The 13,603-nt window shown below is 56.3% G+C and overlaps 1 protein-coding gene across 1 annotated transcript in view; it reads right to left on the bottom strand.

The window, feature by feature from the left end:
• Positions 1-13,603, bottom strand: part of NEGR1 (neuronal growth regulator 1) — a 52,796-nt gene that overhangs the window by 37,560 nt on the left and 1,633 nt on the right. The window contains exons 2-3 of the mRNA XM_088531964.1: positions 12,107-12,339; positions 2,538-2,663 (exon numbers count right to left, since the gene is read on the bottom strand). Coding sequence (XP_088388090.1) covers positions 2,538-2,663; positions 12,107-12,339 — 359 coding nt within the window. The remainder of the gene's footprint in view (positions 1-2,537; positions 2,664-12,106; positions 12,340-13,603) is intronic.

The following is a 13,603-nucleotide window of genomic DNA, read 5'->3' as shown; positions in this document are numbered from 1 at the left end:
GCCTCGAACCGGCACGCGGGGCCTCGAACCGGCACGCTGGGCCTCGAACCAGCACACTGAGCCTCGAACCAGCACACCGGGCCTCGCACCAGCACGCAGGGCCTCGCACCAGCACGCTGCGCCTCGAACCAGCACGCGGGGCCTCGAACCAGCACGCGGGGCCTCGAACCAGCACACCGGGCCTCGAACCAGCACACTGGGCCTCGAACCAGCACACTGGGCCTCGCACCAGCACGCGGGGCCTCGCACCAGCACACCGGGCCTCGCACCAGCACGCGGGGCCTCGCACCAGCACGCGGGGCCTCGAACCAGCACGCGGGGCCTCGCACCAGCACACCGGGCCTCACACCAGCACGCGGGGCCTCGAACCAGCACGCGGGGCCTCGAACCAGCACGCGGGGCCTCGAACCAGCACGCCGGGCCTCGAATCAGCACGGTGGGCCTCGCACCAGCACACTGGGCCTCGAACCAGCACGCCGGGCCTCGCACCAGCACGCGGGGCCGCTCTCCGTGTGTGTGCGCGCACCACGCCCGGCCAGGGCAACGCGGCTCCTCACCCATCTACCGCATCCGTTTGAAATACAGACACTTGCCCCCAGAGCCGCTGCGCCCAGGAAGCACCGCGCTGGTGCAGCCCCGCGCCCCAGCCGCGCCGAGCAGCAGGGCTCACTGCCGCCCCTCGCTGCGGCCTCGCCGCGGCACGCGGCCCCCGGCTCTGCGGGACGCGGCGGGAAGGTCCCGCCTCGGGCAGCGCGGGGCACTCAGCGCGTCTCACCGGGAAGCACCGCAGAGCCGTGCGGAACGGCGGCGTTGCGGCCCTGCCCCTGCGGCGGGCACGGCACGGCACGGCGCCGCGAGCAGGAACGCGGCCCGCGCACCCCGTCCCTCACGTGCCGCTTCGCTCTCAGACTATCAGTGCTGCACTTTGCTCTTAAATGTCAAAAGAAAATAAGTAATACCTGCAATTTATTCCAGTGGCATTTCAACAATACAAGATTTTCAGATTACACAGCCCAGCTCCGCTTTCCTTAAGCATTACACTGAATGTGGAGATTTGGTGGATTTACATAATGGGTTGGTAAAATGAATATTTATATAATGAATGCATTTACATAATGACTGCAAGTTAAACATGTACCATAAAGATTACAGGCCAATAATTTACGTACTATGTTAAAAATCATCTCTGAAGAGATTTTATTTTTATTCCTATTAAAGGTTCATTTATCTCTTGTTCACAAAAATGGAATCCAACCTTATCCAAGTGAAGGCTGCATTGATGCAAATCTTGATAATATTTTGGAATTAGTCTACAATGAATCATTTGTATTCAGAGATTTCAGCTTCTTATCTTTTAGTAGCAGCTTTGACAAACAATTTAAGAATATTCTAAATATAATTCTTTAATATAATTTAGTGTTATATTCTGGATGTGATGCTTGTATGTAAGCCTCATTAATACCACCGGGAATTACAGGAGAAAGCCGATAGGAAACATGAACTGCTGATGAACTTTATGTTTAGATAAAGGTAATTTGCAGCAGGAGGAATATAAACCCTGGCAGAAATCTCGCGTTTTCAACTGTCCTGCATTTTTGCTAACAAATCCAAGCTTCCTGCTTGCCAGAGAGAACTGTAACTGGTTTTGAGTGTCATTTACAGCTGTCTGCAAAGCAGAACAGGTAACGCTGCATTGCTACGGAACGGAGGAGCTCTCCTCCACCCAGCAGAGCAGCGGCCAGGCACTTGGTGAAACACTTGCTTCACATCTAGTTAAAAACCCACTCTTTGCCGCCATGGAATTTCCTCCCTACCCCACTGCCGAGCACTTCACACTGAACTCCCTGGCATTCTTTCCAAGTCCAAAGTTGCTTTCCTCAGGCCTTGCTCTGCACAGCGCGCTGCTCCCCGCACCACGGCCCGCGGGGCGAGCCGTGCTGCCCACGGAGCCCGTCCTTGGGGCCGCAGGGCTGGGAGCGGCCGTGCGAGCAGAGGGAGAGCCCGTCAGCCCCTCGGGCTCTGGCCATGCACGGCGCAGGACGCGGGCGCGGAGCCGCTGTCCCTGTGCCCTGAGCTTGCATTTGTCATATAAAATTCAACTTCTTCAATAAAACCATTTTAATAGATTATGCTGTATCATGCAAGGTTCAATGTGAAATTAAATTAGATTTATTGACTTTTTAAAAGCATTTCTTTCTGCTTCTAGAGACTCATTGGTGTTCCTGTGCATTTCCCTGTTTTTGTCTTAATAGAAAGTGTTTACTACAAGTCAGACTTGTCACTATATTGCATCCAAATACTGCTGCCTATTCTAGGCGAGGCGCTTGGGCCCAAACTAAAATGATGCTAAAATGATGCTCGGGGTCTCCAAAATGATCATTTTGCTCAGGGTCTCCTAAAATGATGCTCGGGGTCTCCAAAACGATCATTTTGCTCGGGGTCTCTAAAATGATGCTCGGGGTCTCCGATTCCGAGCGCCTGTTTCCCGCCAGCCTCCCGCTCCCTTGCGCGCGCGGGCCGGGCACGGCGGCGCTCACCGGACGGCGAGATGTGTCTCCAGGAGATGGAGGGCTCCGGCTTCCCGGCCGCCAGGCACACGAGCGTCACGTTGCTCCCTTCGTTCACCACGAGGTCGTTGGAAATGCGGAATATCTTGGGCGAGACTGAAAGGAAACAGGGAGACAGCCGTAAGGGAAAGCCGCGGAGACGGACGCGCTTGCTCGAACGGGGCTGCGAAACGCGCGGAGAAGGGACCGTCTCCGTGCCCGGACGCAAGCACAGCTGTCCCTGCTCACCAACGGCCCCGGCGCTCCGACGAGGAGGGAAGCGGCGCTTCCCTCCAGCTGGTGGTACTGCTCTTGATTGCAAATGTAAGCGGAATCTGCAAATTTGCGGTGTTATTTTCAATACTCGCAAGTCAACAGCCTCACGTAAGGCTCCGATCGGCAGGGAAGGGCCGTGGCGAGCGGAGGGCAAGGCGCGCGGTGCGGCCCTCGCCGGCGCGGCCAGGACGCCGGTACCGAGCGCCAGCCCCGTCCTCACAGCACCCCGCCATAACACGAGTCCGGTGCTCAGCGGCTCCCATGTTCGGCCCCCGAACACACACAGCTCCTGAACTGCTTTAATAAAGCTTTTAAAAATTCCTCGCCTACGTTACATGGAGCAACAGGCAGCGCTGCACACCTGCGGCCCAGATGCTTCCAGCCCCCAGCTGGGAAAACCCGGAAAACCCGGAATATTCCCTCGTTCTTGTGCCGCTCCCAGCGCGGCTCCCGGCCGGTGCCCGGGGCCCTGCGCGTCCCTGCCCGGCGCTGACCCTCGCGCCGGCGGCGAAGGGAAACGCGGGTCTCTGCTCATCATCCATTTCCAACTCGTGCCAGTCAAGAGCACGAGGAAAGCCTCACAGAAAGGAGCGCTCTCCCCGGCTCTGATTAACCTCTTCTCTCTGCTCCTTTCCTATCATTAGTGGTACAACCATCATTTCTATAAACTAATTGAACATCCCCTCACTAGAAATTTATTATCATGCATTATCTGCTACCAGTGATCAATTTGTTTTGGACCAACCTGACTATCATTCTTAAAATACAGAATAAGTGCCCTGCATTGCCAGAGAAATATGGTAATACTGAAGCGAAAGGAGAAATTGAATTCGAAACCCGTGGGCACCTAACCAGCCTCTCCAGCAGCCCTGTGAACCCTGCCCGGTGAGGCAGAGCGGGCTCTGCGCGCGCCGCGGAACGGGCTCACTGCGTCGAGGGCACCGCGGCGCGGGGCTGCACCCAGTGACCACGCAAAGGGACCCCGCTTCCCACCGAGACTGATGGGCAAAGGCTAACAGAGATCAAGGAAATGTTATTGACACTGCAGGATGGCAGCTGATTTTGACTTAGAGCAGGCAAACATTTACCTATGTAAATTCAGCAACTACCTCGATTAAATATATTTTCATGAACGTTTCAGTAAAATCTGGAAAGTTTAACAGAAAGTGCCCTAAAAGACCCGAGGCCGCCTTCTCCCACTGCCGTGTGCAGCGATGCTGGGGCTGCTGTGCTATCCTTGTCCTGCCGTCGCTCGTGCTCCCCGCTTCCCGCTGCCGCGAGGAGGCTCCGCCGATCCTGCCAGCTTCCCTCTTCCAAGGAATGGGAGGATCCTCACCTCCCACCCACAGCTCCTCGGCCATGCGGCCATTTCCCAGCAGTGGAGAGGCACTTGCTGCACAGGATCATTCCTCCACGCCTGATGCCCCCAGTTTTCCCTGTTTTCCGTGACTCGTGCTGCTGACCCACTGAAAGGGAAGGCAGAGACCCGCGCTTGTTCCCTCTGCAGCCCCTTCATCACCCTGTGACATCCTTCCTTACTGTACTCAATATATCACCGGGAAAATAGAGCAATAGAAAAGCTGTATGCTGTGCTTGAGAGGTATTTGCTATCAGCAGTCTGATGCTTTGCAGAGAAGGGAAATGCAGACAACAAAACTGCTGTTTCTGCTAATTGGCTTGCAAAACCCTGGTTTGAAGTCAGAGAAAGCTTCATGAAACGGAGTGCAGTATCACTCTAGCTTTCCTTCACGCCTTTCCATCTTTTCCCTCGGCATGGCTTCGGGAGCCGCACTCAGGCACTGCGGGTCCCACGTGCCCCCCTGCTTCCCGCCGGGACGCAGCTCCGGAGCAGGTGCAGCCGGGGCAGCCCCGGCCCGCGCGCCCCCCTCGCCAAGGCTGCAGCCTCCCGCCAGCCCCGGCTGCTTCTCCAGGCAGCCGCCCTCGGAGAGAGCCGCTCCTCTCCCAGGGATCCTCGGAGAGAGCCGCTCCTCTCCCAGGGATCCTCGGAGAGAGCCGCTCCTCTCCCAGGGATCCTCGGAGAGAGCCGCTCCTCTCCCAGCGATCCTCGGAAAGAGCCGCTCCTCTCCCAGGGATCTTCGGAGAGAGCCGCTCCTGCTTCCCTGACGATATTCTCATACAGCTCCAGCTCTATTTTTAACCACAAACCTGAAAATCCAAAGCACAAAACGCAGCTGCAATCCTCAAGCTGAGGAACGCAGGTAGTTCTGTGCACTCTCGACATGTTCCCCCTGCTCCTCCAGGCCCCGTGTGCAGCTGCAGCCGGAGCAGAGGTGCTGACCGTGCCGGACGCGCCGGGCGCAGCCGCGTCGCGCTCCTCCCCACAGCCGAGCGCTGCCGAGGGGCTGGAGGGCTGCAGGAGGGAGCGGGGCGCTCCGTGGCACCTTCCTCGGGTGAAATAAAACACAGATCCTGCCTCCGAGTCACCACTCGGGTGTTCAGGCTCCTCCAAGAGCCCGAGGTGCTTGACAAGAAAAGAATTCCTTGTGTGATGAGGAAGGGACATCTCCATACAGGGAGCAAGCAGTTTACCGCTTGTTCACATAAACAAATGGCAATTCTGAACAAGGAATTCCCCTGCACGCGCCGCAGCCCCTGCGCGTCTCCTGGGCGCAGTGACGACGGGGCCGGCGGCCGTGGCTGTCCCGCAGCCACCCCGGGACACCGGAGCGCCCAGAGCCGGGCGGGAGGGGACGGAGCGGGAGCGGGGACGCGGCGGCGGCACAGACCGGGTGACACGAACCGCCGACCGCGTCCCTCCTGCGCGCGCCACGGCGCCCACGGCGCCCACGCTCTTCAGCAGCACCCAGAACGCGTTGGTGGGTCAGCGCGGCGGCTCTGCCACTATGCTGCTTGTTTTTGTGTCTGCGTGCTCGAACCAGACTTGTACGAATAAACACTCCTGGCGCACATAATCACACTCAGAAAACAGGTACGTGCATGGGTGAAGGCGCAGATGCAAAACCAGTATTTACTTGCGAAATTATTCATTTTGTGCTCAAAAACCCAATGTGCTTTCAAATAGTTCAGATGTAGTCAAGGAACCCTGCTGAAAATTTAACTGCAATGTTATATTTAATGCATTTCACCGCTTGAATTTACATTTTCTGTACACTGTTATTTAAAATACAGAATGTCAGAACATGAAGTGCGCTAGGAGTTTACACCATGGTCACATCTTACCTCCCTTGAAACCTACTTGAAATTGCAGTATAGCTCTGAAAACTTGTAACGCAAACCTAAGTGAAGGAGGGAATTTTTCTTTAAGTGGTTGAACTCCGAAGCTGGAAAAAAACCCAAAACAGCTTGAACCCAACCAAGAGAAAATAAAGGGTGTTTAGGGTGGTTTTTTTAGGGGTGAAGTAAAATTCAGCCAGGCCAGCCCAAAGCCCTTGGCTTCTTTGTCAGGCTGCAGCTGCAGGTGCGATGGGACAAGGAGAGGACGAGCAGGGCAGCCAGGCGAGGCCGCGCGGGCCGGGACACGGAGGGACCGCGAGTCTGCGGGCGACAGCACCTGCCCGCGGCCTGCGCCCTCAACCACGCTGCCTGCCGGGGGCTAGAAGGCGCTCAGGTATTTCTTGTAACCAAATCTATTGAAATATTATTCCCTGTAGCGAGTCAGGCACAGCGCCTAATCTTGCAAATCCCCCAGCCGCAAAGCCGGGCCAGCCGGGGAGACCCCAGCGCTGCCGTCGCCGCTGCCCCACGCGCCGGCGCGGCGCTGCCGCTCCTCCTGGCGCCGCTGCACGCCGAGCTGCCGAGCAGCACGGGAGCAGCGCCCTGCACGGCACCTGCCCTCGCTGCCACAACGCCCACCGGAACGCAAAAACGGGGTTATTCCAACTGTAACGCACGCAGCAGCGCTGGCCTTGAGGCACGAGCGAAACCGCAGGCTGATGAACATGCCCTGTAATATCCCACTTGCTAAGTGCCTTTTTATCTGCCCAAATCAGGGTGCTTGGATTCCAGTTCACATCTCCCTCATGAGACTCTTTTTTTTTTTTTAATTCTCTCCTTTAAATGCTAACCTGAAGGGATAAATATTCAAAATGTTGCACAAAAAAAAAAAAAAGGGCAGAAAATGAACAGATGTGACTCTCCTTAAGCACAGTTTTCAAAATTTAGCCGCAGGGAGAGACTATTTGCAAAGATTCCTAAGCGGTTACTGCAATAGCTGGGATAAAAGACCTGTGAGAAACAGGTGTAATAAACAGTAAGAGCCACATTATAGGATTGTATTAAAAAAGAACCCTATGTAGTTTCCATTTTGCTGCAGTTCTCTTGTATGGTGCAAAATATGACATCTTTTACCAGTGATTATCCTGTACAATAACATATAGTATGGTGTATGCACAGCCCCGGTAACTTATCTCGTGCAGATTTCCGTTCTGGTGGGAATGTGGCTGGCACGGAGCGGGGATTCCTAACAAGGGGAATTACCGCAGGAACGGTCCTGCGTCACCGCTCGCTGCCAGGCTGGCCGAGGCGTTCCTGGAGCGCGGGCCCGGCGCAGCGTTGGAAAGCAGGGCAGGAGCGCCATTCCTCACGCCCGTTTGCTCCAAAGGATGCTCTGATTTTGCACCAAGTGAGCAGAAACAGAATAACCTGGACTCAGCTCCACCACAGCACTGCATAACAACACACACGATTGGAAATTCCGGCTGATTTGGTTTGTTGTTTTGAATGCAAACATCTGGGTAACCTCCTTCAAATTCTAGCTAATGTAGTTACAAGCATATTAATTCCTGGGACCAAATGAATTAAACCTTAATCATTTAGGAAAATTCCCTTTGCCTTTAATTGTATTCTTTGCCTTGAAGAACCGTAACAATGGAATGGAACAGACCTGATCCCTTTCATAAAGAACCGTGGTGCCTAAGTCAGTAATTAGGAGGTAACTAAGCGAACCCCTTGGCTGGTCTGACAGTTGCTGCTGCGATCACTCGGCGAGGTCAGCAGCGGCGTCGCCCGCGGGGACGGAGCCCGTCTCAGCAACCACGGCACCTGCGTCTGCCTCATCCCGCTCTCCTAACGGGAGCCTTCCTGACTACGGGTCTGTATTAATGGGCTGGCCGCTGGAGGCAGAGGATTTTTGCTTATGTATAATTTATTCAGCTTTACTGAATAACGGGTATATTAAGAGGTCGTGCACGCGCTCCCGCGAAGCCCTTTCCTACGCGGGCTGCAGCCCGCTGCCCCTCGCACTGCTCCAGGTGACAATCTCCCGAGGACGGCACTAATTGAGAAGGAGAACACGCACGGAAGATGCAACACGGACATGATGCATCACACCAGACAATAAAAGACAAAACAAAATTTCCACACTGTAAGATTCTCTAGGCTTAAAAATGGCCCCGTCGCCGGCAGAGTAGGCTCCGTTTACTGGAGTCCCGCACTCGGGTCGCCCCCGTTTGCCCCCACGCGCTGTGTGGAGCGCAGCTCCATCACCCCAGCGCTCGGCCCGGTTTCGCTCGCACGGCCCAGGCCTCTTCAAAGGGCAAAATCAGCGTGGGAGCACTCTGACCCGCAGAACTGAACCCGGGGAGATGCACCCAAACACGGCTGTGTGTCCGTGTTCAAGCTGCTCTAAGCTGAAACATACGCATTATTTCACCTCATTTTTCACTTCCGTCGCTTCTGTGTCTAGGCACTCGGTGACCCCTTCTCACGCCTCATCGTGGGTGTCTCCAGCGCGAAGGAAGGCGGCGCCGGCCAGGCGGGCGCGGGCGGAACGCGGCTCGTCCCCCGGACAGGCGCAGCACGCCCGCGGGAACGCGGCACCGCGCACGGGCTGGGCCGGCACCGGCACCAAGGGGCGAGCGGCGGGGGAGCTGCCTGTGTCCCGGCCCCTGCTCAGGCCGCCCCTTGAGGACTCTCTTAACGTGCTCGTGTATGTGAATATCACGTTTTTACCACCTCTAACCCCAGTTAAAACGTTAATATGAATAATTCTGCTTCTATAGGAGCGCGGAGTGACAGGAAGAAGGCAGAGCGCGGAGGCGAGGGCTGTGCGTGGAGGATGAAGCGGGAACGTCAGCGGCTAATTGCCACATTACTGCTGACCGCTGGCAGCTCCATAAATTAGCTTCCAAAGGGGACAGCTCAGGCCGGCTCCGTCAGCGGGTTTCCCGAGGAGCCCAATCTGCACATCATTTCACGCCTTTACAGGCGGCACTATCTAATTATTCCAGGAAGAGCAGCACTTAAGGGGAGTCCAAAATGTGGGCGCTAATTTTGGTGTTTTTGGCCCTCGATGCTGACGCTGGCCGCAGGTGGCTGCTCCCGGCCCGGCACGGCACGGCCCAGCCCGTGGGACAGGGCAGGCCCTCGCAGGGCGCCCCGCTCGGCACCCGCCCGCACTCCCTGTGCACCACCGCCGAGCCCATGCGCCCCAGCGAGACCCGAGCACCCGGGCACCCCGTGCGCGTCAGCGCCACGTGTGAGACACACGCTGGTGAGAGTGCCCTGGGGTCCTGCACCCCGCACGCATCAGCGACACGGGCACGGGACACGTGTCTGCTATGAGCGCCCGGGCACCACAGCGCCCTGCGCATGTCAGGGACACGGGCACGAGACACGCGTTGGTGTGAGCGCCTGGGCGCCCTGCACCCTGTGCATGTCAGCGACACGTGTGAGACACACGTTGGGCACAAGCACCCTGGAGCGTGTGGCCCTTGGTGCGTGTGCTCCGGCCCCAGAGCAGCCCTGGAGCACACGGGCCCTCGGTGCATGTGCCCTGGCCCCAGAGCAGCCGTGGAGCGCGCGCGGCCCTTGGTGCATGCGCTCCGGCCCCAGAGCAGCCCCGGAGCAGCCCCGGAGCACGCAGGGCCCTCGGTGCGCGCGCTCCGGCCCTGGCCCCGGCTGCAGCCCGGCCGTCCTTGCCGCGAGGGCTGGCGTCCTGCTCCAGCGCCGGCAACGTACCAGAGCCATGGGCTGTCTCCTGCAGCGGGAAGCGGGTGTTGTATGATTTTAGAAGTCTTTTCATATTTATTTTGTCCCACTTTAAATAAATTTGGGTAAGATTGATCTTGTTAGCTCCGGATGCAAGTCCCTCTTGGCCAGGCTGAGGAAATAAATTAGACTTTGCAAACACTGCAAAGACTAAATCAACGCATTAATATTTAGGAGACATTAAGGGGGTTTATTAAACAGAAAAAGGGCCCTGAATATTACTTTGGAAATATTATACATACTTAAAACAAAAGCATTGGTTGTAGTTATGGATTAAATCTTTAAATTGCATTTCCATAGCTAATTGAATTATTCACGTGCAGGCTGCACCAAGTGGGCCGGCGGAGGAGCTTCCGCCTGCAGCTCTGCCCTGGCGCAGAACTCACTCCCACGGGCACGTAAACGTGTCTTAATATTGCTGCAAACTGCAAGGGAAACACAAGCACCGAGGATGCAGCTTCAGCTTTGACAGAAGAAATGTCAGACTAGAAACTGCAGGAATGGCAGCCTTTCCCTAGGAAATTATGAGCGATGTAGCATGGTGAGAGGTGTTTCATTTTCTAATGCTACTACGGCAAACATCTGATATTTAAGTCGTCTGCAGTTCATGACTTTGCGGATCAAGCATCGGCTCCGACGCAGATGGAGTTGATTAAGAACTCCCACCTTCCGCACGGCTAATTAATTACTCTGTAATGCTCACGTCCCTTCAGGAAGGTCACTGCAATACCGTTCACCGCAGTTTCTTCCTCCCTTTCAGGAGGGCTACAGGACATTAGCTTGTCTCTTTTGCACGGTTTCTCCCACTCGGTGTCCTTGCTACACGCAGGACGGAGTGCGTAACGGTGACGTTACGGGCCCTGCGCGGGGCCCGCGCGGTTCAGTCCACCCCGGCAGCGGCGCTGGCTGCTGCTCTCCCCCCACAGGAACATGCCCTGCGCGGCTGCCGAGGACCCATTGGGGCCCATTGCCAGGCTCATCACCGCGGCCGGAGGGAAGGCTGGTTGCGGCTCAGCCCTCTTCCCCCTTCCCCGTCTCATCCCGGGAATCACGGCTGCGTTAGCCAGCAAGGAGCACTCACTGCCTGGAACGCTCTGAGCACCAAGGGGAGCTGCCGGCGCCAGCAGCAGCGCAGGGAGCCGGGAAGGCGCCGGGTGCCCGGGGCCGGGCACGGCACCGCCGCCGCCAGGGACAGCTCCTGCTGGGGGGACATCCCCGCGCCCGGGGCAGCGCCCGGCCGCGCTCTGGATCCTCGGGATCGGCGCGGCCGCCCCGCGCACCCCAGGCCAAAGGCACCGCACACGAGAGCCGCGGGGGGCCGGGCGGCCGCGTGCGCTCCGCGCTGCGGCGTTCATCGCCCCGTGCTCATTGAGAATGCACAAGAAAATGGTAATGACGAGCACACCAAACACCAACAAATTAAAGCCTGCGGTTATACTTTGCATTTCTGAAGGTATAAACGCAATCGCTTAATAATTGTGCATATTTTTAACTATTGAGTCATTATTTCTGTAAGTTCTTGTAGTTAGCTTAATTAATTATAGGCTTCTGTTTATATATTTTATGTGTGCAATTAATTTGCAGCTTTGTTTCCTAGCCCCTTGTGTGAGGGCATTAGCTATTACAAAGACAATCAAAGTTAAGGATTGCTCACCCTGGAATAACACAATAAATACAAACTTAGGGCCTTGCTCTCCGGTGCTCCTCACAGGGAAGCATCCCGTGGCAATAGACGGATGTTTTTTATTAATGGTATTGCAATCTAGGATAATATTTCTCGGAGAAAACTGCTGTCTGGAAGAAAACAAAACTATGCATTTGTATGCTGCAGCAAAAGCAGCTTATGTTGTCGCATTCACTGTTTATTTTGGTTTTAATCAATGGTTTATTTCTGATTTTTAGAAACTGCTTTCTTTGTTCTGTTTTTTTTTAAGCTGATGGGTTAATTATTGTTTTGTAATAATGATTTTAACGGCGCACACCAGAAGCTCCAACGACCCGTTGCATTTTTTAAACACTTCCTGCGCAGCCGCCACCCCGGGACAGCCCGAGCGGGACCCGGTGCTGGCCCGGCAGCTGCACGGGTGCCTGTCCCGGCCCTATTGCATTTCTCATCTGAGGCAACGTTGTTTTATACAGCAGAGGGAATAAGGAAAAATAGAGGGTCAAAGAAAGGGAGTAGCGTATCAGGGGAAGAATCTTTATGACAGAAAATACATACCCCAACAAACAGACTTAGTAGACTTTCCCCATCTGTAAACCTGGCTTTTTTTAGGCACGTTTCACCAGGGATTTGCACTCACGTGAACACATACCTTGTACAATTAAGTGCACCTGCATGGTCCTGGGAGTGTGCTGGGTTTGCACCGAGCAGGTGTAGGGCCCGTCGTCGGTCACGTCCACGTCCTGGATCTGCAGGCTGTACTCCCTCCTGTTTGCTGTGGCGATGGAGACTCGGGGATCTACCGACCACTTATCGCTTCCAGCGAAAATAATGCTGGAGCGGTTGAGCCAGGCGCCCTTCGAGGCTCCGTCCTCCAGGTAACACCTGCGGGCAGACAGCGAGGCGGCAGCGTGAGAAGGGAGGCAGGATAACACAGCGCCGAGGGGCCGCGTTGGTTGGGGAGCCTCCCCCAGGCGCTCAGCAAAGGAAGCAGCGCAGAGGGACGGCGCACGGCAGGGAGCTGAGCGCAGCCCCGCGCTGCGGCGTCAGCACGGCCCACGGGGCATTACTGAGCATCTCCAACCCTCTGCCCAAAAGCTGTAGGTCCTGAGCGAGCTGCTCGCGCTCGCCGCGCGCGCTGAGCACCGGAGCGCTCGTGGCGCTGCTCGGCCTCCCCAGGAAGCTCTCGGACCTTCACAAACCGGCCCAACGCACCCATGAGCTAGTGAGGGCTCTCGCTAGCGGCAAGCTCCCTTGCTGGGAGCACATGGATTTTCCAAGCCTTCCTGTACGGCACAAAGAAGCGACCAAACCGCAGGGAATTGCTGCGGCTCCCTGCAAACCCTTCCCCGCAATGCCCGTGCTCCACGGCACACCGCGCTGCCTCCGACCACTGCCTGGTTAAAGACCCCTATGGGGTACCCATAGCACAGCTCCTTCCCTCTGGGGTGCTGGCTGCTGCACACAGTTCCTGCAGATGCTCTTTTCCTAAGCTCCGCGACCTTAGGATACATTGTCATAGGAAAGACGGATTATTGTAGGGAGCTTGTCCGCAGGCAAATAACGGATTAAGCTCTAAATCTGAAACATTCGTATGGAAAATCAACACAGTATCAGTAATTAACAGTGCGCTATGTCTTTCTTCCCTTTTCTCGTAACTCAAAGGATGATTTGCTGGTGCTTTCTCCCGTGAAAAACGACTTGTTGCAGTCCCTGAGAACGCCACGTTCCCAGCCAAGCAGGCGCACGCAGGCGCTGTCCCCCTGTCCCCAGCGTCCCCGCACAGGGCCCCGGCGGGCGCCAGCAGCGCCACTGCAATGAATCTGGCGCCTTTATTCATATCAAAACACTGCCCCTTCCCAAAGGAGCGCTGAAAAGGAGCACTTCATACGAAAAATGACCAAAACCAAACAGCATAAAAACGAAGAGCTATTTGTTGTGCATTGCTATGCCACGGGAGCACGCGGCATTTCCTCCCGGCAGACAGCACCGAACACACTGGCAGCATTAGTCCCGGGAGCTTGGTGCTTAGCGAGCCATTCCCAGCCGCGCGGTGCCGCGGGCAGCACACGGGATCGCCGGCGGGCACGCGGTCCGCGGGGCCGTGCCGCACGGAGCACGCGGTGCCACACGGTGCGGCGGTGCCTGC

Source organism: Tinamus guttatus, unplaced genomic scaffold, assembly GCF_059628265.1.
Source record: "Tinamus guttatus ecotype Peru unplaced genomic scaffold, ASM5962826v1 Tinamus_guttatus_pri_ptg000441l, whole genome shotgun sequence".
NCBI classification, from domain to species: Eukaryota; Metazoa; Chordata; class Aves; order Tinamiformes; family Tinamidae; genus Tinamus; species Tinamus guttatus.
This window is presented reverse-complemented; position numbering and strand designations above follow the sequence as displayed.